The sequence below is a fragment of the Uranotaenia lowii genome, chromosome 3 (genome assembly GCF_029784155.1).
Source record: "Uranotaenia lowii strain MFRU-FL chromosome 3, ASM2978415v1, whole genome shotgun sequence".
In the NCBI taxonomy this organism is placed as follows: Eukaryota; Metazoa; Arthropoda; class Insecta; order Diptera; family Culicidae; genus Uranotaenia; species Uranotaenia lowii.
In genome coordinates, this window is record NC_073693.1 from 144,949,380 (window position 1) to 144,976,409 (window position 27,030).

The window sequence follows — 27,030 nt, forward strand, 5'->3', positions numbered from 1 at the left end:
GACACACATGATGAATTTGGGGAATCAATTAGTTTTATTTTAACTGAGACTGGACGGGGGACGAGCACAGTGAATTACGCGATGCGTTCTTTGTGGAGGTTGAAGCGAAGTGATTTTTATAAGCTATGCTTTCTATTTCTGCCAACACGGCCCAATCTGAAAGATCAGCCATGAGAGAGTTTGTTTCCCTCAGGAACTCATCCGATAGGGTGGCTCCTCGTTTATAGCAACTAGTTATTTAGTCTTGTTTCAAACCAGACATCATGAACAACCAGTTTCAAGATGCACTACGAAATGGAACTAGAAACTTTTGCGTTCTCTATATTTAACAATTTATTCGAATGTAGAAACCTGTTTGAATACTCCAGGGCCAAGCCAGTTGTTTATGAAACGTCTAAATACACAAAAAACAAATTCGAAGGGCCTCGCGATGGAAACTTATCGAAATTATATTGATGTATTGAGTTGGACACTTTATTTTGTCTTTTTTTTTTTTTTTTGAATAATATCTGTTTTTTTTCTATCAAAAAACTTCCTTTTTTACCAGCGCAACATTAACAAAAATTGGAACAAACATAATAAACAATATTTTAAAAATGACTACTGAATGATGTGTTTTCGTTGAATTTGAACCAGAAAAAAAATTATAAAAATAGTTTAGACACTTTAAATATTTTGCCCCTCACTGTACGATTCCTCAAGCCTCGAGATCGTACGCTGAGTTGGAGTGTTTCTAACAGTGCGAGGCTGTCGGTTCTTGACGAAAACAGATCGGCGACGATAGAGGCGCGTGTTGCGATCCGGGGGGCCTGCAGCGTGTCGATGTCGATTATTCGGCAGGTTTTCGTAGCCGGTAAATCGGAACGGGTCTCATCAATTCAGGTTCCGCAGAGCGATACGCAAAAACGGCTCAGAACACTCTGAACCATTTTGATAGTAAGGGCACCAAACAGCCGAGGCATATTCGAAGGACGATTGAACCAAGCTGCAGTAAAGATTCTTGATACAATAAATATCATTTAAGTCTTTTGTCATGCGGATTAGAAGACCAAGGCATCTGGAAGCTTTATCAATGATGTAGTTTGTGTGGAACTTGAAATCCAGTCGTGTGTTCAGGATCACAAGGTCTTTCACATTCTCAACTCGTGCCACTGCCTCATGTCAAAGAAAAAAATTAGCCGCTTGCGTGAGAACGAAATTACCGTGCATTTGTTGCGATTCAAGGGAAGGAAATTGATATCACACCAGGCTGCGAAGATGTTAAACTGGCTCTGCAAGACATTGACATCTTTGGGGCTGTTGATGGGTTGAAACAATTTCAAGTCGTCGTCATACGCCAGATTTGGTCCATCGAGAAGCAACAGCACGTACGGATTATTAGGAAACCATTCCAGTAAAGAGCCGCAAAAACCGATACGATCTAGTTTGGCTATGGCTAGTTTGTGCTTTACCTTGTCGAAAGCATCGGACAGGTTGGTGTATATGACGTCGGCTTGAGATCTTGGTAAAGATGACTTGCCAGGAAGACGTGAACATCAACAGGTTTGTTGTCGTAAAGCACTTAGTCATGTTGTTCGTTAGAAAAGTAAAATTTGCAATACGAGAACAATGGATCTCATACAACCAGCTGAAACAGTTTGGCAATCGCACATAAGGTAGAAATACCGCGATAATAGTTAACATTCTTCCTGTCACCTTTTTTGTACACCGGAAATATGTAAGCTTCTTTCCAAATGGAAGGGAACGTGGATTCGTTGAGCGATGCTTGGAAGATTCGTTTTATAGGAGTCAGCATATGTGATATGTATCGCTTGAGGAAAGTCGCTGGAATGCCATCCGGACCTGCAGAAAGACTGTGCTTCAGCTTAGCAGTCGCTTTCAAGGTGGTATCGTCATCGATTACGATGTGATGAAAGGAAATACTCTGACGTGGGACGTTACTAGCCGATATTGAACAAGAATCAAAATAACTACAGAATTTGTCAGCGGAGAGATTACATAAATCACTGTCCGAAGTTGCCGAATTGTCTTCCAAAAACATGTAGGACGGTTAGCCAGATTCTTTCCGATGATCCTTAATGTACTGCCACACGATTTGCACCTATTTTTTAAACCACGCTGTATCCGGATAAGATACCTCTGGTAACAACGCGTGCATATTTTTTTCATAAGCTGTGTTCTTGAGTGCCTTCATTTGTCGCAACTCTTTCGTGACCCAGAGAGCACGGTCGGTGGCTGATGTAGTAAATGATATGGGAGAACTTCATAGCAGCATTTGAATCGGAAGATTCAAGTTCAGAATCCCAGTTGATGGCATCTAGAATTTGTAAGATAACGAAAAAATCGGTGGTCTTGAAATCGAGAAAAAAAGGATGCCGGCCTCTTGATAGGATTCACAACTTCAGAAAGTTCAAACCGATTAAATCCATGGAAAATTTTAAATAATTGGGACAACTTATGTCTCCTTTTTACCCAACCGTGTGGGTCCCATTTTACCTGACAAAGCAACTTTTCTTTCAACACGTTTGTTGTTAGAGCCCGTCTACCAAAATTCACTGACTTTCCTTCAACTTTTGTTTCAAAGTTTGTAGCGTAGAAACCTAAATTAACTTTTTATACCATCATTATTATTCATCCAAAATAAAGATGCTGAGTTTATTTGCTTCATGAATTCAGAGTTTATTTTATATATTTTTATAGAATTCTCTCTCTTTCCCTTCCAATGTGGCAAAAGTCTTGACGGCTTCGCCGCTACGAGCTTCTGGGCCTGCCTCTCATTTGATGTCCTTCTGGATTCCATTCAAGCGCCTGCAAATTTCGTTCTCATGTTCAAAGACCAATCAATCTACACTAAAGCGGGCCATAGACTACACAAATGGCTTAAGCAAATTCAGTGATTCCACGACGATTGTTTGATTCTACACTCGCCCACACACGATACAAACATATTTCCCACGAGCACAAACGATTGCGGAAATAGCAACAGCAACAACAAAAACCCTCCCCAGCCTGGCGGGGGCTGAATAAATGGCCTGAGTTTTGTACAAGCAGCACCATACACTATGCCACAGAGGGTTGCTTGTACAAAAATTTTGATCCCGACCAATTTCACTAAAACGGTTTGTGTGGTCATTCAAGAAGTGCCATACACGATGCGAATCGTATTCACAGCGATAGAATTTCATCGAATTTCATCGCGTTTGTACAAATGTGATGTAGTCTGTGGCCCACTTTACGTTCCCGAATCTCAATTTTAGCGCCTCTTGATGACACCGAAACAGTTCTAAGTTTGAGATAGCCAGGCCATCAAGCGTGGATGATATCCCGCAGGCAACAATTCACAAATACTTGCAGTTTTTGCATCGCTACTACCAGGCGCTATCGGCTTCCGCGGAATTCTGGGAACAAAACACTTGCGACAAAACACTAGCGCCAAATGACGGTTGACGGGTTGAGATCCAAGCTCGAGTTTGATCTTTTTTCACGCACACTCATGCACCAGTGCAAATTGCATTGTTGTAAACAATATAAACATAAACATAATGTGAGTGAAGTTACACTTGATTTTCAAAGTATTAGTATGATGATGTTCTTCTATAAACAGCAAAGCTTGGATCCCATCTCGCAGGGCGGCAGCGCCATAAACATTGCGTAGGTGACGCCCACGATTTGTTCGAAAAACAACAGCCCGACTATCTTGATCAGGGTTGCCAACATTTTTTTTTTTCAAAAATCAGGGAACTGGCGAAATAAAATTCAAGCAAAATCAGGCTACGTTCAAGTAACGGAAGTTTCACTCAAGGTGATGACCATGAGGCACAATTTTCCCGTATGTTTGTATTACGTGCTGCTATTAAGCCTACCCCCATTCTGATACCTGATTTCAAGCAATCGAAATATTCTATTTAAATCTCTTTTTTATATAAGAATTCACGAGAATGTTTCGATTGCTTTGATTCAGCCACATTTTCACTTTTTCACTTCAGCTATGGTACCCACTCCAGTTCCTCCCTACCAATTTTTCATGATATTCGCAAAAATCAGGCATATTTTCAAAATTCAGGGAAATCCAATGTCTTATCAGGTTGTCAGGCAGAGCCTCGAAAAATTAGACAATGCCTGAAAAATCAGACACATTGGCATCTCTTATTTTGATACTTAAAGATCTTTGCAACTGCATATGTATGTGTATCAAGTTTCGCATCCGTACAACATAACGGATTTAACGTTCGTGTTGAAGATGCGATCCATCAAGCGTTATCTGGCTACCAAGATACTAGAATCACTCCACTTTCTCAACCTGTTGCCCATCTACATGGAAATTGGAACGATTTCTCTGTGTTGATTTCCATTTACTTGGTCTTTCCAATATTTATTTCGAGACATGCTGCCTTAGAGCTTGCGATGAGGTCGTTAAAATTGCACTACATATCCGGATGTCGGACTTTCACTGTATTCTTATTAGCTCAACAAGGTCATCAAACGATCCTTTAATTCACCAAACGTCTATCTGCACGTCTTACAATACCTTACTTCACTCTGAAAACATTTTTGAATAGTACTTCATAAAAAAAATTTTTTTTTGATTTGCAAAGTAATAAAAAACGAGAAAACACGGGTATTTCGACTAAAAAAGAAGATCCCAAAAATTTTTAATTCGGAAATCCACACACTCTTTTTCCCATCTGAATTCTGAAAGCATTCGAAACGTGTCATCATTTGACATCACGGTGATTCCGTCTTCGCAAACAGCGCAATGGCGAATTTCCGGTACATCTTAACCACGCCAAAACCACATCCGTTGTTACTTTTCCGCCAACCACATCCGCAAACTACCGGTCGGTGTGTGCCAAATTTATTGGGTGCGGTGCCAATTCTTCCATAAATAGAAATTTATTTGGCCCGGTGCTCCCTATCTGAAGCGAACCGAAACCAAATCTCATTACCGAGCGGGAAATAAATAAGGTTAATACATGAGAAGACTATGGGAGTGTACGAGCGTTGATAGTATGATGCAGGAAAAAAATGAAGCGGACAACGGGAGGGTAACATTCAGTTTTTAGTCAAGATTTTGAATGAAATTTATCTTATAAAGGAAGAAAAATAAAAATTGTTAAACATTCAGAGTGTTTAAAGAGAATTTTCAATTGATACTAAGATACAGCAGCATTAAAAGGCGACCATCAAAAGGACAAAATTCCTTTAAATTCCCGCTATCCAACGCTGTTTATGGCGAAGGCACCTGTTGTTGTCGTCAGGCCGAAAATGTTGCGACTGTTGTTGTTGCTTTTGCCGTTGCCTTTCGGGGTAGTTCTGATGCGTAAGAGCGCTTCAGATTCCATCCAAATGCCCACAAAATGTGCCCGCCCGGCTGCAACTCCCATGCCTGTGTCCACACCACCCTCGCTCCTAATCGAATAATCTCAGCCCATTTTGTGGTTTGTCCTTTCTCGGTAATCGATTCGATTAGACTAAGCTCCGGGGCACGCGCTCTTATAAATTGTGTCGGGGCCACTGATACCTACTAGGTACCTCCTAAATAGCTGCTGCTATATTGTGTCTAAATTTTGGGATCTCGGTTGGAGCAGACCCGTAATTGAAAATTGTTTCTATATTAATAAAATTAAATCTGTAGTTACCATATGGAAAATTTGATCGGGAGGTTTGTTCTCAGCATCATATTTTTAATGTCATAGAAAGCAATCACTAAATCTAAAACACCTGTTTACTTATTGATACAATTACCAATATTTTTTGCTTTATTTTTTGGTTTATTGTTAAATACCTACTTATTGTGAATTTTGGTCCTAAGCTCAAGAGAGCTAGGGTTTCCAGTGGGACATCTTTAGTTGTGGCATTCAATATAGCTTTTTCATTTTTGGTGGGGGTTTTGTTGCCTTCATTTTCTATTTTTGTTGATATTAGTTTAATAATTTTTAGATGCTTTTTCCGTTCCAAATTTTTGTATTGGGATTTGGTAGACGTATTTTGAGAGGCAACAAAATTTTTAACTATGTTGGTTGGTGTTTCATGGATGATTTGTTGTAGTAGGAATTCTATTTCTTTCTTATGTTTGTTGATTTTGAAGAACGTATGTGCTATTTCAATATTGAGTAGCGATTTTTTGAACTTTTCTGTGACACGTTGGATGTCCCACTGGAAACCCTAGCTCTCTTGAGCTTAGGACCAAAATTCACACTACCGATCACGAATCTTGGACAAGTACCCATCTACCATACCTACTTATGTTAAATCCTGGATCCCATTTATTATGAAATAATTGGGAACTCCTGCATTTGCTTAGTCACTATGCAGAGCCTACTGAAAGTTGAAGATAAATTCGGTTGGCCCGCAAGTTGTTTCGAGATCGAAATTTCCCCAGTATGGTTGATTATAGATACTATGTACCCCTACGCCATAAAGTACATAATTCCCATCCGGACCTGCAACTAAGGCTAAGCCCGTGATGGAAGACAAAGTTCGCGTTACTGCACTCATAGGCTTTGTCGGTTTCAAGTCAAACTCTAGCATACATATGTATATATCCTGCCTTTTATTACGAATCAAGACTAAGGACCTCTTTTCTGACGACTTGAAGTCCGGCCTTTACTCATTATCGGAGCTCGCTTGGTTACCACAACCATCGTGTGCTCCGCCTCTATTCGAGTCCACTATTAGTTATAAGAGACTTCTCTTCTAACGATTTGAGGTATTGACTCCGTTTGTTTTGACTCGAGACCCTCTCTCCTTTTCCCGTCCGTGTGCCGAGAGCAGCTCACCCGGACACGCGCCTGTCATAGCATACGTTCGGGACTTTATGGAACTACTCGGATGATTCCCAGCGAAGATGTCATCCTACACCGACTCAAGTGACTCACCCGCCGACGACGTGAAGTCACTCAACCCGAGAGTATTTCGCGGCGTGAACACTCTTACCCCTACGAGTTCGACTGCGGAGAAGGTGTTATCTTATCTCCACAGTTTCCGTCGTAAGGACGCATTCTACTCGTTCTTTACTGCTAGGTTCGGACGCACTCTACTCAGACGCTACCCGACGAAGGAGTCACCCTATATCTGTCGCGAACTGGTGCTGGTTTCAACTCCTCTACAGGCAGTTACGATCCGGGTGAACCCATCGCTGACCACACGTCATGTATTGGCATCCTCGCATATTCTCCGTACGATGTTGTCGGCTGTCGTGTCGGAAAAACAGTTGGCAAGCACGTTCGTGTGTCCTCTTCGAGCCTAGGACAGATGAACGCGGTGTGTTGACTATGTCACCGCAGGTTGGGCAGAGTGGTGAAGCCACGTGTCCGAACCGGTGGTGGTACTGCATGAAGCATTCGTGACCAGTCAACTACGTCCGAATCCTAATCCGACGATAGGGATAAAGCGATAGGTCATCCTGCTGCTTTCCGAGCTGTTACACATATAATCGAGGCCTCTCTGTCATGATTCCGCACGTCGGGCATGTGTCTATGCTGGTAGCAAAAGATATTTTCCTCAAACCCCCGCTACCTCATCAGCCGCTACCGAAAATACGGTTTGGTATCTACTGATCACCTTCAGATTGATCAGAGTTTATGTAGAGTTTATGAATGTTGCACTACCTACTCAAGGCTGCCTTCCAGGCTGCCTTTCCATATTGCAGAATGTCACGGTCTTGTGGTGAGCCAGACGCAGAATCTTGGAGCACAACTAACTGTCCACCTGCTCTTTCGGTACTGTGGCGAATAGCTGGACTTCTTCTGTTGAGGAGCCCGATGGCAGGAGAATCGTGCCATCGGCGAATCCCACTAGTCATACTCCCGTGGAGAGACGCAACCTCAGCAGTTCGTCGTAGACGATGTTCCATAATACCGAGCCAAGTATCGATCCTTGTGGAACCCCTGCAGAAACATTCACTGTTTCTCAAAACCAGCTGCTCCAACACCTTGCCAAGCGTGTCCAAGAGACATACTGAGTGATATACTAATAGGTCACCTGGTGGCTCTCTTGATTTTGTAGGAGCACCAATCTCTGGCGCTTCCACACGTCTGGGAAGACCTTCAAATCCACGTACTACTGACCGCAACATTTCAGGATGTTCAATGATCGCGGGCTTCGCTGCAATGTTTGAGATGCCGTTCAGACCCGGAGTTTTTTTTCAGCCGGAGGGACTTAGCAATATCTCTCAGTAACTCCAGTAAAATTTGCTCCTCCTCGGCTCCTCGACATACGAACCCGGAGCTTTTTTTTAACTGGAAGGACTGGAGCAAAGCACGCAGTTCCTCCAGGAAAATCTGTTTCTTCTTACGCGTATCCCAGTCATATGGGAACCTCGGCCATGTGACTTTCCCGTGCTGTGGGAACAGCTCGTTGACGATTTAGCGGAGTTTGTTCGGGCACGTTTCTTGTGGCACACCCCCGCTTCGCGTCTTGGTCATGACAATTCTGTTTGCGTCGCCCCAGGGGTTGTCGTTTGCGCCCTCGCAGAGTTGCCTGATAAATGCCTTTTTCTCGCCTAAATTGACCTGCAAAGGGCAGACCTCGCCCTTGCGTTGGGTGCTTTTTGCTCCTCTCGCGCTGACGGGGTCTTCGCTCTCTTCATATATCACCTAGTCCGTAAGCAGCTAGTACGCAGGTCCTTGATTCGACGACGGGTCCACCAGTAGACGAGTTGCCGAGTGTCTTTCCGCTTGGCCCTTTTCGTCATCGCAGCGTCAGATGCACGTGCGAGTACCCTCGTTAGGACCACTTCGACAAAGGTACGTCATCAAATTGTGTTGTCTTCCAGAGGTGTGGTTCTGTTGTCGTACCTCTTCTACCTGTCCGCTTACTCGTGCCCACACGATAATGGATCGTAAACTGCTAAAGCAGTACAGCTGTACTACTGAAAGGCGGAGCACCTGGGATTGGCAGCCCTCTGTACTCCACCACTGTGGAAACATTTAGCATCTTTGGTACAGCTTGCCAGGTCTGATAGCCACTTCTGTAGATACCCTTGCGAATCGTGTTCGTACTCGACATAACGGAAGCACCTTTCCGGTTGCTGGGGGTTGGTAATCTGGCAAATAGACCACCCCACCTTTAGACGCCCACACTTAAGTTCTGTGATTGCTGCCGCAACCGAAAGATTCGCAAACGCCACCTGTGTTCCGGTTTTGGGAAGACCTTCCCGCATCCTGATCGAAATCTGGTTCTTATCGATCTAGCACAGTTCCTCCAGCACTTTCCTGACTACAACCTCTGTGGCTATCTCGTCAAGACTCTTAATCCTGATGGTAACCGTTGTGTTCAGGGCACGGATTTCTGCCGTCTCTCCGACTATCTTCTACGCGAAGGTTGAACCACATCAGAGCTCAAGGATCATCTCGCCGGAGTGTGTCCAGCGGATTCTCCTCACGTCTCCTCCTAGGCTCAGCAGCCTATCGCTCATCTTCATTTGGTGAAGGACATCGGCGTAGGTATCTTCCGGTGCCTTTACCACCAACGCCTCCCCCTTGTCCCTGACCCGGTTGGGATTGGGCTTGAACTTGGATTTGGCTTTGGCTGTCGTGGCCTTTTTCCTTCTGCGCTCAACTGTATGCCACCCAGTTGGCACTTCGGGAACTTGGCCTACCTCGTTTTCGCCCGAATCTTAGGATTCCGGGCTCGTTTCTTTGGAGCCCTAGGTCTCGTCTCCCCTGGAGACCCTCTTTTTCTTTTGCCATTTCCGACAAATTTCGCTTCGCCGTCGGTCTGTACAAAGACACTGGCCTTCTTCGGCCGAATCGTTTCCGTTTGAGAAAGATAACCTCTTTGTCACGTGTCTTCCTCCTACATTGCGGTGCAGTGAGCAGGCTCACCACCGCTCGGTTCGCCGTGACAAACAGTGCCATCACTTTGGCGAGTTTCTCGCAGACCTCCTTGTGGATGTTAGACAAGACTGAGTCGATTTGGGGTCATTTTTGAATTTCTCAAACCCTGGGGTCTAAAAAGCTTCGTCTTATGATGTATGATGTAAGCTAACATCCTATGTAGCGTGGCACAGCCCGTTTGCAGCGAACTATTCGCACATAACAACTCGATCTCGATTTCCAACTCATTGACTAAAAATGCCTATGAGTGGACTGTTTCAAGGGAATAAATGTACAAGTAGAGTAACCTGTACTATTCTGTGGGATAAGGTTAATGGGTCTCCACCGAAAGTACAATTTATTGACAGTCAATTGAAAATCAAGCCATTGTTATGTGAAATGTTCCATAGGATGTGAAGACGAACCCTCCCTCTCTCTGCGACATGTTAATGAGGGTAACTGCCCAGTGCACTCTACCCTCCACATCGTTTCGATCAGGTGTCCGGATGGCCCTGCCTCACCCCCTCCAAATATGAATATAGGTCTAAAAAGCTTCGTCTTGGTCCAAAACTCAACCATGATTTTTTGCAGAATTTTTAAGTAAGGTTTACATGAGTAAATTTGAACTTTTAGGTTTGTATGAGAAAATAGAATATTTTGTACTGAAAAATCAACATCATTTTTGTTTCTTCTGTGGAACCGAGCCAGCTGACAGGTTTTGTGCCAATTTATATATTTCCTTAAGGAAATTTTCCGCTGAACAACTTTATGGAAGACCGTAACTTCGTATCTTATTAGGTAAAAAAGTTATTAGCTGTTTAACAGAGGTATTTCGCATTCTTTTCGCATTGATAAACAATAAATTCAATTGACATCCCTGCAGGGTGCCTAGCGAGGTATTGCATGGCTACTTTTCATGCAATACTTCGCGAGGCTCCAGCAGTGATGTCTGTTGAATTTATTGTTTATCAATGTGAAAAGACATACCTCTGTTAAACAGCGAATAACTTTTTTACCTAATTAGATACGAAGTTGTGGTCTTCAACAAAGTTGTTTAGCAGAAAATTTCCTTTGGAAATTTTATAAATTGGAATTAAAGAATTAAAAATGATGTTGATTTTTTAGTGCAAAATATTAAATTTTCCCATACAAACCTAAAAGTTCAAATTTACTCATGTAAACGTTACTTAAAAATTCTGCAAAAAATCATAGATAAGTTTTGGACCAAGACGAAGCTTTTTAGACCCCAGGGTTTGATAAATTCAAAAATGATCCCAAATAGACTCAGACTAACGTTAGACCTCTTTATAACACATTCCACAAGGTTCTGTATGTCCGCCCTTGCGAACGCCAATTCAGCAGGAGCCTCAGGGTCTTGAAGCTCCGGGTAGCTTAGGAGTTCCTCGACTGCCTGCTGGACTTCAACGAAGGGGTCTTCACTCTCTCCGACTTCTACAGGCATCGTCACCGACTCGACGAGTTGCCTAACTGGCGAGCGCCTTAGTTCTGTTCCTCCTCCACCTCGATCTCTTCTTTCCGCTATTTTGATATTCTATTTGTATTCATGTTTGATCCCATGAGTCGCGAAGTCAATATACTGCGCCAGTGACCTGCTTAGCGCAGACCTTTTTTTATTAGTTGTTAACCCAGGGGGTAAATCCATTTTACGGATTGCATTCCAAGGCACAGCGAGCCACCACGTCCCCCCAGTTTGCTACTCTGGGTCCATGGGTGCAATTGGACGACTCATGATGCAATGCTAAGTAACCCTACGCCCAGTCCACCTGAGGCCACTCGACCTATGTTCCCACCTCGAACTGTTTAACACACTATATTTCAATAGTGGGAGGTCATTTTGCGCTGAAGCGCTCCAAGGCAATACTCGTTTCCAAAACCACTATCAGCAATAACCTCATTTTAAAACAACTCGATGCACATTCTACCCTCTGACGCAACTACTAACTTTGTGGATCAAGTCCAGGAAGTCCAGAAACACAAAGCGAGTTTTCGACGACACTTTCTCTGTTCGAACAAGCGGGTCAGGAAGGGCAAGCCTCTTAAGCCACGTGTAGAACTCAGACTGCTCTGAACTCACAAGTAGTGTTGGACCCTCACACCCGAGTACTGGTACCTGAATACCCGGGTGCACCACTTCTTCCGCGCGGGTTTGGCAGGCCTGTCGACGGCCTCTAGTGGGTTTAGTGGTAGTTCTCTCGGCGTATATCTGCAATACGCCGGAATTGCAGACACGTTTCCGCCCTGGACCACGAGGAGGTGGAACTACCAGCCCAGAGCTAGCAATAGAACACTGAGTACATGAAACCTGAAAACGAAGTCCTGAGATAGTAAAACTGAGACCTAAGTCCTCTGACATGAGACCTGTTGCATAGGAGTAAATCGTGGGACAGGATGTTTTATATTTAAGGTTTTTTTTTGTGACCCTATATGAAAAATACTTTTCACTATGTGGATCTGTTTCATATTTTTTAAATAAAAAATATTAAATTTTATGTGAAGCTAAGGTTGACCACATTTACAGTGACGTAACAAAACACTTCACGATTACTATGAAACGGCTTTCTAACTGACTATTTTCACTTTTTGGTGCCGCAACATAAACAAACAGTTAAGTGGACACTTTGTTTTTCCGTTATTGATAAACTAGTAATGCTTGGCGTCTACTTTTTGTCACACTTGCTGCACCCGAAGATATAGAAATTCTGGACTGATTTCATTTCTTACGACTCAAGATCTGATCGAATAATGTTAAATCTTATCAATATGGGTTTTCTCGACCTCTCATCTTTCAGTTTATTGATTTTTTGCATATTTTAATTTCATGGTTTCTAAGTTAGCTTAAGCTCAAGCTCTAAATTTATTCTTGTTTCCTTCGTTTCATTTTCAGATTCGGTCGACGGTCCGGCTGCTCAACATCGTCCCGCAAATCGAACGGGCGCCGGTGGTCCTTCGTGTTCGATCCGGCCGGCCGCCTTTGCTACTACTGGTCGATGGTCGTCTCGATGGCCTTCCTGTACAACTTCTGGGTCATCATCTTCCGGTTCGCCTTCCAGGAGATCAACGGCGAATCGATCGTGCTGTGGTTCTGTCTGGACTACTTCTCCGATTTTTTATACCTCGTAGACATTCTGTTCCACTTCCGTACGGGTTATCTCGAGGACGGCGTTCTGCAAACCGACTCGACCAAACTGCGGCAGCACTACATGAACTCGACCACGTTCTACATAGACTGCCTTTGTTTGTTGCCGTTAGATTTTTTATACTTATCGATAGGATTCAACTCGATACTGAGATCGTTTAGGCTAGTCAAGATTTATCGATTCTGGGCCTTTATGGATCGCACCGAGCGGCACACGAACTACCCGAATCTGTTTCGTGCGACTTCGCTGATCCACTATCTGTTAGTTATATTTCATTGGAACGGTTGTTTGTATCACATAATCTATAAGAATAACGGTTTCGGCTCGAAGAACTGGGTGTTTCACGATTCGGAATCGGCCGATGTGGTGAAGCAGTATCTGCAGAGCTACTATTGGTGCACGCTGGCCCTCACGACGATTGGGGATCTGCCGAGGCCTCGCTCGAAGGCCGAGTACGTGTTTGTGATAGCGCAGCTCATGTTCGGTTTAATGCTGTTCGCGACTGTCCTGGGCCACGTGGCCAACATCGTCACCTCGGTCAGCGCCGCCCGGAAGGAGTTCCAAGGTGAGTACTCTGGTTCTTTTCTTGGGTTAATACTCTCCATATCCTTGATTTAGAGTGATGTTTTCCAATCTCCGTTGGTGTTGGTGTGCTCGAGGAACATTTGATCAGGCTATATAAATATGCAAGTTCTTTTATTGGAATTAATAACGAACTAATCATGTTTGTTTGGAAAAATGCTTCAAATTTCTCAGATTTTTCAAGAAATAATATACATTGAATAATTTGCTGTCATTATATCCATCGTTATCTAGAGTACGGATGAGCATGCTTCTAAATTCTTTAAAAACAAATGCAATTATTGAAAATTTCCAAACGGTCATTTCCTGTGCATTAACAAGCTTCTTGTTAAGTAATTCTCTTCAACCGATTACGATACAGGTACTTACATTTTAAGACTTTGCTTATTGGGAAGTAATTACTGATATCGTAATGACTGCAGCATCAGCAGACGTTATGTGTACTAAAAAAACGACTCCACTAGCCAATCTCCATTAGCCATCAATGATAGCAGTAGGTACCTGTACTGCATGGGTCTATAAAACTGAATGAAGCTGAACATTTACATTCAGCCATCCAGAACCAATGCAATCGTTACGTCTCCCGATGCCGAAAGCCGCAAATCGATTCCTCGATGTGGGTTTGAGTTGGGAAAGAAATGCATACTGGAAAACAAATTCACACCCCTTTTCCTCTTCCTAGCTTTTCTACCTTAACATTTCCCTTGGCAGTGCGGCCCAGGATACAACTTTAACAACAATCGAGTAATCGAATCCATTTAACCCTGGTACGAGATAGCTTTTTCCGTAAGTGCATCACCATTAGAGGAATATCCTTTTTATTCTACTCATCCGCATGCGATCAGTCAGCAGCAGCAGCGGGGGATCGATTTCTGTCGAGACGATTGTGTGTGTGTGGGGTTTTTTTTAGGAGGAAAGCGGAATGCCATTAAACATTTAAAGTTCAACTTCATTTTATTAAAGTGATCAGTTGAGCAATCGAATCAGGTGGAAAACATTTCAAGGAATAAATTTCAAAAATATTTCAAATATGAAGACATCTTTTCGAAATCTTTAATATACAAAACTACAAATGCCTAAGTTACGAAAAAAGCGATGAAATGCTTCACTGAAATTTTACAGAAATTATTTTTTTTGGAAGTCTCAACACAATTTCTTTCTTTCTCTTCTTTCAAACAGAGATTTTTTTTTTCAACCATTCTGTGTTGATTTTAATTAGGAAAGTGAATATGCGATTCTGTGTGAGCGTAAAAATGCAAATTGTAGCATTAGCAGTTGCAATAAACATTTTCCTCCTCAAGTATTTTTTTGAATTTTTATTTGCTCTTTGTTCAAACTCAAACTGAACAGAGCTGGATTACAGCGTATTTAAAAATAACAAAATAAAACTTGTGTTGACAGATATATTTTTTAGGAATACACCGTTTGATTTGTTGAAAGATTACCGCACACACATCATGATCAAAATTAAAATTCAGAACAGAGCTGCAAGACATTTTTATTTTTCATTTTGCTGAAATGCCGTGATTCTTGTCCTAAAAAGACATTGGAAGGATTTTTTTTTTAGGAAATAGTAATTTTCCAGAGGTTGCATTCCTGGTCTGATAAAATCTTAAGCCTATTCCTAGCAAATGTGTCTAAAATTGTAATACAAAATTAGTACCAGTCAAAGAGCTGCAAACATTTGAAAAGAGGAGAAACTTTAAAATTTACAATTTCCAATTCAGATAAATGAAAAAGTCCCATAAACTTACCACATATTTTCAGACCCAAATGACCTCTGCGGTTAAAAGGTCCTAAATAAATATCATCATCATCATCATAAGCACATATTTGACATTTTTCTGATAACAGGTACATCAATCAGACAGAATAAGGCCGAACATATTTAAAATCATTTTTTTGTCACTTTGAGTTGGAACACCGCGAGGGGGGAGGGGAGGATAATAAAAAATAATGCCAAAAACAGTTGCGGATAACAACGATTGGAAAGTATTTAAGGTAATGCGCGAGGGGGGAGGGGAGGATAATAAAAAATAATGCCAAAAACAGTTGCGGATAAGAACGATTGGAAAGTATTTAAGGTCATGCATGACAAGCTCTAAAAAGCACAGGTTGAAATGTTTGTTTGTTGATAGGACAATTCCAATTGGTCTAGCGAGCAAGACACAGTTAGTTCACCTGAAAAAACAAAATGTTTTACCAATTAAAATAAGCTACTTTAAAATCTATAGAATTCTTCCACTATTCGCCAAGAATTTGAAAAAATGGGGTTTCATTCTTTTTTTGTTTATCCATGTTGAAAATGCCTATTTGAATTGTTTTGAAGTACAATATTGCCAATTTGATAAATTTATGACGATATAAAAGAATTTTTTATTAGAAAAGTCTACTACCGAGCATGCTTAGAAAATTATGCAATTGCTTGGAGATTTGTCGAGCAATTTCTTCAGATTTGGGCTTTATTTATACCAAACTAGCTTGTTCTTAAAGTAAAAGATTTTGTCAGAGCAAACTGCTGTCAAAACAAACTTTATTCATAGCAACCGCAGCAATTGCTTCAAGTGACTACTCGACTACTCGGTTTGGTTTAGCAAAAGCAATTGCCAGATTTTTTTTCATATCACCTATGTAATCTTTGCTGTCTCTTTTTTTAAATGAGGAGAGGGTCTCAAACTATCATAGAAACATTTTTTGTAACAATATAAATTAACGGGACACTTATAAAGTGTCCTACCCGAGATTTCCCGGTCGGGAATTCCCGGGAATTAGAAAAATTCGGGAATTCCCGAATCCCGGAAAACGCTTAAAAAATCCCGGGAATTCCCGAAGCCAGTAAAATGTGCTAAATTAATACAAATTTATACGATCTCAAATGGAAAAATTAATCAGATGGACTGGACACTCGATTTGGTTTGTTAGATAATTTTTCCAACAGCACCCAATATCGATTCAAGAGTGCGGATCGATCGATTTGAAGAAATTGAAAAACGACAAAAAATCTATAAAGCCAAAAAAATCCAATAATGAAACGCTACGTAAAGAATCTGAATGTTCTATTTTGCAACACTCATCATTTAGAAATTTCGTTTCGGATACAGTTTACAGTAGCAAAATCATCAGCAAAGATATGACAAATGGATAGTTATCTGAAAATTTACAATATTTGATAAATAAGCTGAAGTCTAGCTAACTAACTTCTATAGATAGTAAGAAATCTTTCTCAATATTTTTTTTAAAATTTTTGTAGCTAGAATCAGACCAGTTTGTCGGTTAAAGTACTTTGTTTTGGGTCTTTGGTTTGCTAATTGAATTTTTTTTAGGCATTAATAAAAACTAGGTACTAATTTAAGTTTAAAAATACTAGATTGATATGTAAACCTAATTCTAAACTCACTGCCCTCAAATTACTAAAACTAACCTAAACTAGTCGAGCTCCGGCCTCTTTCAACCACGTCTTGAGCAAACGACTGTTAAACCGAGAGTGGGTCCAACATACTCAAGAGTGGTAGTAGACTACGCGACAACTTTACACGCAGACTACAAGCTCGACTAGCCAGGGCTGTATTAAAGACAAGGAGGTTCGGGGTAGAACTAGCGCAGTCTCCTCAAAGCCTCATGAAGACTCATTCTAGTTTACCCATTCTAGCTTACAGATAAGAATTCGTACACAGTAGATGGTTAAGATCTTAAAGTTGAAATCTTAATTTTCAATTTTCCCGGGATCCCGGGAATTCCCGGGAAAAGGATCGTCAGATTTCCCGATTCCCGGGAAAGCTAGAATGGCCGGGAAATGGACACTCTAGACACTTATTTCACCTATTCGTTCTCGAATGATTACACCAATTTTGAGAGTGACTCTCTCCCCCATTCCTTTATCCCTAATGGAATGAATGGGGATCTCATAACATCAAAAAAACTTCTTGTATACAAGTACGATCTCATGGCATATATGGTTCCATTCTCGATAAGTTCTCGAGTTATTCAAAAAATGGGTGATCCTCTTCCCATTTAATATCTTCCCTCAGGCAGGAGAAGGGGGTCTCAAACCATCGAAGAAACATTGCCCGTACACAAATATGCTCCCATGCAATTTTAGTTCCATTTTCTTGATTAGTTATCGAAATATTGAAAAAATGTATGAGTGACCCTTTTCCCACTTTTGATCGATCCACTGAATGGATGGAGGGGTGCTAAACCACCGGTAAAAACATTTCTTGTGCTCGAATACTCTCTTATGCCTAATTTGGTTTGGTTTTCTTTAGTAGTTGTCGAGATATGCTATAAAATGTTTATCGGAGCCCCTCTTCCTATCTATCCCTCATCTGGAAGGAAGGGATCAAGATCCTCTAATTGAAATTCACTCCCATGCCAAATTCTGTCCCATTTGCTCGATTGAATGATTGTTCCCATGTCATATTTGGTTTCATTTGTTAGATAAGTTTTTGGTTTATGCAAAACAATCGTATGTAAGCTTCCGTTTTCCCTAACTGTATCCCCAATTGAAGGAGAAAGAATCCAAATGCTCTCCCATGCCAAACATGTATCCATTTGCTCTATTAGTTCTCGAAGTATGCAAAAAATTTTAAAGGAGCCTCCCTCTCTCCTTCCAATCACCCCACTGAAAGGAGGCAGTAGTACCAAATAATCACAGAAACATTCCTTGTGCTCAAATACCCTCCCAAGCCAAATTTCGTTCCATTTGCTGGGTAAGTTTCCGAGTGATGTGGAAACTTGTATGGAAGCACCCTACTCCCTTAATATTTTCCGACTGGTAGAACGGAGGGTTCTGAAAATATGAAAGAAACATTTATCGTAATCAAATACCTTCCCACGCCAAATATGGTTCCATTTGCTTGATTAGTTTCCCAGTAATGCTGGAAATTGTAAAAGAGCCCCCTCCTCACTTTTTATCTTCTAACTGGAAGGAGGAGGGGCACCAAATATTCATCAGACTATTTATCGTACCCAAATACCCTTCTAAGCCAAATTTGGTTTCATTTGATCGAATAGTTTTCAAATTATGCAATAAAAAAGGTATGAAAGCCCCCCTATTTCCTTCCTGTATCTCCAGTGGCAGAAGGGAGGGTCTAAAATAATCATAGAACAATTTCTCGTATTCCACCACCCTTCCATGCCAAATTTGGTTCCATAAGCTTGATTTGTTCTCCAGTTATGTACAATAATCTAAAGTAGGCCCCTCTCTCCTTCCTATCTACTCACTAGTCCTCCAATACCTGCATAAGCCAAGTTTCACGCAAATCGCTTCTGTAGTTTTCGAGTCTATAGAGAACAGACAGGCAGACAGAAATTCTTTTTTCCCAATTCTACAAATCACTCGGGTTATCACGAAGTTTAAAAAAGATTATGATCATATAGAATCTTTGATACTTTCTAAAACATAAGTCCAATCGATTGGTAGTCTATATTGGTTAAATCGTTATTTTTGTTTAACAATTTACTTCTTGTTTCTTGTTACGGAGACGGAAATATTCACAATTGAAAACGGGTTGCCCTTTGGATTTCCTGTTCCTTTGGCAACATCCGGGACTCAAATTTAATTTACGGCATTATTTACGGGAAAAAAATGTTATTGATTGCATATGGAAAGGTTCTCTTGCGGCCGTATGAAAATCCTCATTCGATAAAAATCGGCATAAATAATAATATTCCCGTTGATCGGCCATCATAAGTTGGGCGGCTTTCCGCAAAAAATCACCAAAATTGGCATGCAATTGCGGTTATTGATTGGCGATAAGGAATATTTGATGTTTGTTTGATTCGATCGACGGCCGCGTGTGTGTCAATGAAAGGTAGAAAGAAACGACGTGCTAAAGTTTGCATTCGTTTATCGAGCGCAGAAGAAAATTGCCGGTTGCCTCGTCAGAAGGTGGGGATGGAAAAGTAAAAACGCCGATGCAGGAGTGGCGGAACGATTTTGTTGCTGAAATTACGCCCATAAAAGTCGATTTTTTACGTGAAAGTGAAGCCGCGTAAAGAGAAAATCCAATGAAGGTGAACGAATCATTGCGCTCGCTGCCAGGAGCCTGGCTGACAGCAAAGGTAATCAAACCCGCAGCGCCCGCGAAATCCTGGCCAAACATGAACCAAATTTGTAAGGCACCTACTTTTCGGGATTTCAACGGGAAGTTTTCTGTTTGGATGTGTAAGTGCAAATTTCGTCAATATGTAAATCTCATTTTCCAACGTTATGCTTCGCGTTTGCTTCAATTTTGTGACATCGGAAAAAATATCCTTTGCAGAGACGTCCTCAAGAAACGATACCAAGAAACATTACTTGACACAGTTCGATGCCGTCTCGATGGGAAGGCCCTTCAAGATATGTGAAGACATTGTGGAGCGTGTTAGAATCGAAAATTGAAACGCTTTCCTGCCTTCGAGACCTTATGCTTAAAGCAGAGGAAATGTGATACTATAGGTATGTATGTTCAATCCAATATGGCTGCGACTGTTTGATTTTGATTAGATTAGATTCACGTTCAGATTATTGAATCTTGGAAAGAAGCGAGATTGAAAAAGAGAGTGAAACTGCGTTTACTAGTGGAAAGGAAGAGGGCGAAGGTGACAGAAAATTTACTTATGGACCATTGTGGCCTCGTAGCGTGGTGAAAATGGGAAATCTACTGATTGCGGATCGTCAATTGATATGTTTGAAGCATACGAACGTGGTATTGGAAGTCAGTTTTAATGAAATCGCTACAAATGGATCACGACAGTTATGGAATGAGTGTTATACATACCTACCAGTTACTTAGAATTTGCAGTTTTGTTGGGTGACGTTACTGTGGTTATCACGAAATTTTTAGTTTTGTTAAAAAATTTACCAGCGATTATAACTCCCTTCTAATGTTGCAAATTTGAATGACACATTTCAAACGTTTTGCTAGTTAAACCACTAAGATATGAATTGTTTCTTTTTTTTAAAAAAAAATTGAAATAAAGTCACAAGTAAATTTAAGTAAAAGCCTAAAGCCTAAAATTACCACACACAAAATGGATTTGCAAAATTCGAGTTTTCATCCGATTGCCATCAAATTTTCAGGGATCGAACGGAGACGTTCGGGTTTTGGTTGAAGGCCCCAACTACGTGGTTGTGATTTTTGGTGTTGTACGGAATACTTATTCCTTCAATTCTGGGCTTCCGATCGGTGATCAATCATTCCTGGAACCGCTTAATCACTCGCGACACCGTGGAATTCGCGATTCCCAACGTTTTAGCGATGGAACGATGCGAGAGATCCTTGTTCTCGTGATGAATGCGCAAGATTTACGAGTTGTTCTTTCGACTCCATTTCCGCGAGTTTTGATCGCATGACTTAAAAACTTGCAGGATATAAACAATGCACTATGAACTAAATCCACCTAAATTTTCATTTAATTCTTAAAAACGGTTAAAAAGCTAGTGCAAATTCATAGTTTGGCAATTTTATCGTGGACAGCCTTTACATGATTATGCTTATGATACGTACACAGCCAGATCTTGTCAGCATCCCAGTGAGTAGTAAAAGTACAATTATTACCAGAGCCGAGTAAAGCAATCGAGGAGCCTGGGGCAATTTGTCATCCATATGAATTTTCCTACATGCCATTCCAGAGAAAACACAAGCAATATTTCAAACATAGAATGGAACACAAAATTTATTTAGACATAAAATTACCATTTTGTTAACGTAGAAGGTAGTTTCTGGTATCATCAAACAATAATCAATAATATAAAACGGGCAAAGGTCATGGAAGAATTAAAAACTAAAAAACTAAAAAAATTAAAATGAAAACTTAGATTGGGGCTGTTAAATGCCAAACTCAATTCGCAATTTATTTACTATCCCTATCATCAACTGAACTGATTTGTATAAGAAAAAAAATAATTTCAAGAAATGACATCAAGACTTTTCCGAAAGACTAAAAGACTATCACATTTTCGTAGATGACGGAAAGAATAAAAGAAACATAAGCTATCAAAGAACGAAAGAACATAAGCCGTAAATATCATGAATTTTTCGAAAAAGATACAACGGCTCACCGGCAGGACTTGAACCTGCAATCTCCGCTTTATCCTTTGTCTAGTTAAAAGATGTGGAACTTGAAGATTAAGTAAGTCATTAAAAATGTTTCTTAATAAAATTTGCTTCGCATGTTTTCAACATCAAATGAAAATTCATTAATTTCTTCTCACTACATTTTTTCATTCGAATTTCCCGCCACACTCCCCGCCACACGAAAGAACTCGTTTGAGTCCCCTGGAAATGCACGTTTCTGTTCCCAGTATGTTGACAGCACAAAAACAATAACGAACACGAAATAAACTCTGTGACTTAACAAAAAATTTCAAAATGGGAAAAGCTTTTTTGTTATAAAAGTGATTTTGTTTATGTTCCCAGCAAGTCCCAACTTAACATCATTTAAAAATTTATAACTTCACTAGTTGACCCGGTGGGCTTTGCTCCTCCTTCCATGGAAAAAATTAAGTTCGTAAAATTTATTTTAATTAAAATAAACTTCCTTTTTAATTAAATTTCAACATTACTCAAATGCGAACTATTTTTCATGGCATCTGAGCTTCTAGATTGTCTTTAGTCTGAACGCTACATGAAGGTTTGAAGGTTGAAGAAGTCACCCTTTCATAAAAATAGGAGGGATAAACCCTTTAAACAAATAATGCCCCTTTTTGAAGCAGGAGAAGAGGCAAATTTGTGAAAATCAAAAAGTGTGCCAAACATTCTAGAAACACTAAGATATTAGTTTTGTTATTAATAGAGATGTACCGAATAGTGGTATTCGGCGAATGGCCGAATACCGAATAAAGACCTTTTCAACTATTCGGCCGAATATTCGGTCGAATATTCTACTGAGTTTGCAATGAAAAAAAAACAAAAACGACTATTTAATGCTTTCTATATCTTCCAAATTGATACACGTCATGTTTTAAGTCGATTTTTTTTAACTAGATGATATAATCGGTTGATTTATTACAAGATAGTTTTTAGGCAGGAGTCTTTCTGATTTTTAAAATGTCACCAATAACTGAAAAGACATCAGATAACTAGTCGCTTGTAGGGCGTTACTGTGAAATCTGGGATAAAACATGTCGAAACAGGTGCCAAGCTATTTGAAATAGCTTATCCGATATTGAACTAGATGAAGGTCGAATTTGAGCAAGATATCTTCAAAACAGTTGTTGAAAAGGTAAATGATCTTTAACCTTAAGCATACCATACTTTCAACCACACGTATTCCCACGGTCAGGCATTCAGGACGATTTGAAGAAAAAATTAAAAAACGTGTTTATATCCAACAGAATTTTATGCTATCGTGTAGACGTTGAACTTACGCATAATGCTGTCAAATACCTACAGCATTTTATGCTTTACACAGCCCAAGAAAAAACAAAAACGCCAGCACTCTTCGGTTGAAACATCACTTTCTGGTGTTGCAAAGCGTTAATGCAAAGTTGAGTCCGCAATACTTTGTTAACTTTATTTTTCTTCGGGGTCATTCACTAATTACGAAAGTATTTAATAAGGAGGGGCTGGGGTGTAACCAGATTTATTACCAGGTATATTATAGCTTGAAAGTCATCGCATTTATTTAATCAACACAAACTGTAGATAAATAACAAAATTCAGAGTGAAATATTAGGTGCAAAAGTGCACGGAATTAAAAACATGCAAGAGAGAGTGCACGGAATTATATACACAAAACACAATTTTCAGATGCATTTTCCAAACTTTTTTCGTGTATTTCATCAATTACGATACTTTTTCCTTAAAGTTCATAAAAAATCCTAACTTATGGTGGGTTTGTGACCTTTTGAATGATTCATTTGAATTTTTTACACAGCCTTGAAAAACAAAAATCACTTGAGTGCACGGAAATACCCGCAGTCACGGTATATTTTGAAATTTCTGAAAAATCGGTATTGAACACAAGTCTAAAAAACTTTAAAGAGAAATTTGAGTTTTTTATTTGATTTAGCAAATAATCTGAACAAACCCGAGCAAAACTCGGAAAGTTTAAACAATATCTGGACATCCTGGTCAGATTTGACTTATCTGGATTCTTTACTGGATTTATGGGCAAGCCTAAATATATCCAGAAAATCTGGAATAAACTATAATCAAAGTATAAAGCAATTCCGTTCAGCATTCTGCTGTACGATCTACAGTGAAAGATGTCCTTAGATGTTTTACTGAAACCATAAGTTTATAATGATTGTGTAGCTTTTACAACATTACTTTTGGATATTTTATAAGTTATCCAAAATTATTTGAAAAAATTACAAGTCTGTAGTAGATATTCGACCGAATACTTAGCTTAGGATAGCCATCCGTCCCGCAAAAGCGGGACATGTCCCGCTTTTTTGTTGAATGTCTCGCCGTCCCGCTTTTTCCTCAAAATGTCCCGCTGTTTTCATGGAAAACTCTTACAAAATTCACTGACTTACACTGAAAAAAAACAAACTTTTTCCTCGATTTCAATTCATTGATTCAACACGAAAAATCTTTCGAATACGTCTTTTTTTCTGAATATAAGCGACAGAACACATACAAATTTTCAAAGATGTCATTTTTATTTAAGATAATATTAGATATCCCTAAAATTACAGTAAGATTCTGATTCAGTCTAGCGTTCTTGGAGCTCGTTCAACCAATGCAATGTAAATATGGACCTTTGTTTTAAAAAAGAAAACATTATTTAAGTTGATTCCAAATGATTATAGATCTTGATTTTTAGACTGAATCTTAGTAAAATTGCATTTTATTATACACCACCGACCCAATTGTCCAAAATATGCAATGATGGAAGTTTTCTTGAGTTTTCAAATTTAAAAAACCAAACATTAAATACATTTGTTATTGCACAAAGGTTTTCTACGCGATATTAAATCCGCCGTTTACATGTAGGACTTGTAACATTTCTCTCAAATAACGTGTTAATTTGAGAGAACCGTGTTGTGTACTTTCTATGAATAACTTTAGCTGATAGTAAACGTATAAGTTTTGCAATACAATCAACCTTTTTATACGAGTTTCTTAAATGTCCCGCTCTTTTCGGCTATGTCCCGCTTTTTTGATGTGAAATGTCTCGCTTTTTTCTGAAAGTATCTGGCAAGCCTAACTAAGCTCAACTATTCGGTGAGTTGAATATTCGGATTAACGGTTTTTCAAAGGTATTTATTTATTATTTACATAGTATTCCGTCTTACGACATAACTTGACGAACATAATTCCTAAAATTCACTTGGTCCATGGCAACCGTTCTCCAATTTCTCGGGCACCCCACGTTCGCCAGATCACGCTCCACTTGGTCTAACCACCTCGCTCGTTGCGCCCCCGCTCGTCTTGTTCCTACCGGATCCGTGGCGAACACCTGTTTTGCAGGACAGTCAAAGGTATTTGGCGCCGAATATTCGGTCTCTAGTTACAAATATGTATAATGAATAAGTGTAACACTTATTGAGCATTTGATTCTTCATTCATTAAAATATCACCCGAGCAGGCATTGATGCCCAAAATGATAGCAAACTGACACCATAATAAGATGTCAACAGCAAACTGATGGCATCTTTTGCTGTAGAATTTTGTGCGAGAGCAAAATTAGGCATAATTGAGGTTTGAAATATTTTTAATTGAAAGCAAGCTGAGACCAAGTTTAGGTATTAACAGTAAAATGGAAGCTAAACTTGATGTAGAATTGAATTTGATAGCAAAATAAGGCATCATTTAGGTATCCTTTTTTTCTTATAAAATACAATCCTGAGACCAAAATTGTAGCATCATTTCACTATCCTAATAGCAAAATTTGCTATCATTGCGGTATCCTTATTTTTGACAAATATAATTTTGAAATCAAAATTATAGCATTATCTGGTGAAGAATTTATTCCTTTAATACAACGTCAATGTGTAAACTCATATGGTTGTAACCTTAGTCATTTGTAGTCAATCCTTCCATGGTTGAAATCCAGTCACACGCTTTCGATATCAAACTCAAAATAGGTACTCTGGTAATAAAGATAATTCATAGCGGGTTTTACTTTAAGTTTGACTCGTACTTCTAAAAATTAAATTCTGAAATCCATACTCAGATGATTTTTATATGAAAATTCGACGGATGAGCATCAAATTGATCTTTTTTAGGTCTGCCAATATTTAAACGCCTTTCAACACCTTTTGTTCTTCATACCCGTGTATGTGTACTTAAAGACCTACACCAGGGTCCACAGCATGGAACATCCGGTAGCATCAATCTAGGCCGCACATAATTCAAGGATTACTTACAAAATTTTGGGTTATTTTGTCCGTTCCCTTTCTAAAATTTACACGCTGTTTCGAGCTTCCGAAAGTACTCAAAAAATCGGACTCCGTTCTGTCAAAAAAAAATTTTCAAAAAATAAAAGGAATTCAACGACAAAAACAACAACTCAAGTATTTTGATCGTATTGTTCGATTTTTTTTTTTCAAAATGTATCCACAGCGTTTCAGATAAAGTTTTAAAAAAAGCGGTTAGCATGTGAAAAATAACACCATTTAAACTGACTTTTTAGATAAAAAAGATCTGTGTGCAAAACGAAAACAAAATTTGACTTTCGACGATTCGAAGCAAAATAAAAATATGTTGAAAAAGAAATTAATTTTACGTTCAATATACAGATGTTCTGGGGACAGATCTAGTAATTCAACAATTATAGTGTTTTCTTAATTAAATAAGAAAATAATAAGAAAATAATTTTTTAGCAAAAATATGTTGATGTTTTCTATTAAAACAATTAAGCTGATGAAAAAAAAACATTTAAAACATGTGTTTATGATGACATTAATCGTGATTGTCAATTATTAGTTATATAAAAAAAATTTAATATGAATTTCAATGTTTTGTCTATTTTCAAAATTTCACCTACTAAGAAGTTATTGCATAACGACGTACAGAAGCAGTGGGTATATGGTAATGTTTACTGATCCATACACTGTTTGTTTTGTTACCGGAATGTTTGTTTTGTTTACTGCGCGATGAATATTTAAGTTTTAAAACTTTTTAAACAGTGCTAGAATCCAGGAAAGATGGTAGCAGCAGAATTCCGATGGGATTTCCGGGGACCGACCGTCTCATGTTCTTTAAAGGCAAGGGTAAGTTGAAAAATGGAACCCGCTGTTCGTCATTAATGACATACTTCCACCACACCCACAGTTATTTCAACTCAGCAGAAGCGATTGGGGAATGCTCATTGCTTCGCGGAACTCTGGATACGTCAGTCCCGTACCCTGGGAAACAGTTAACCTGCATGTAGGTTCACTAGTGAGAAAGATCCACAGCAACAGCTATCGTTTAATGGAAATACATGACGGGAACTGGATCAAGAAACGGTCACCTCCTGTTGTCCAGTTGTTGAATAATCATCATCACATCAAATGGATTGTGAAATCAACGAAAAATGAAAAAAAAAAAAAACAG

General features: G+C 39.6%; 1 protein-coding gene across 2 annotated transcripts in view; it reads left to right on the forward strand.

Moving 5' to 3' along the window:
• LOC129754733 (cyclic nucleotide-gated cation channel alpha-3) overlaps positions 1-27,030 on the forward strand; it is a 708,907-nt gene that overhangs the window by 479,688 nt on the left and 202,189 nt on the right. For both annotated transcript variants that reach the window (XM_055750948.1, XM_055750949.1), the window contains one exon: positions 12,724-13,541. In XM_055750948.1, the coding sequence (XP_055606923.1) occupies positions 12,724-13,541 (818 nt within the window). The remainder of the gene's footprint in view (positions 1-12,723; positions 13,542-27,030) is intronic.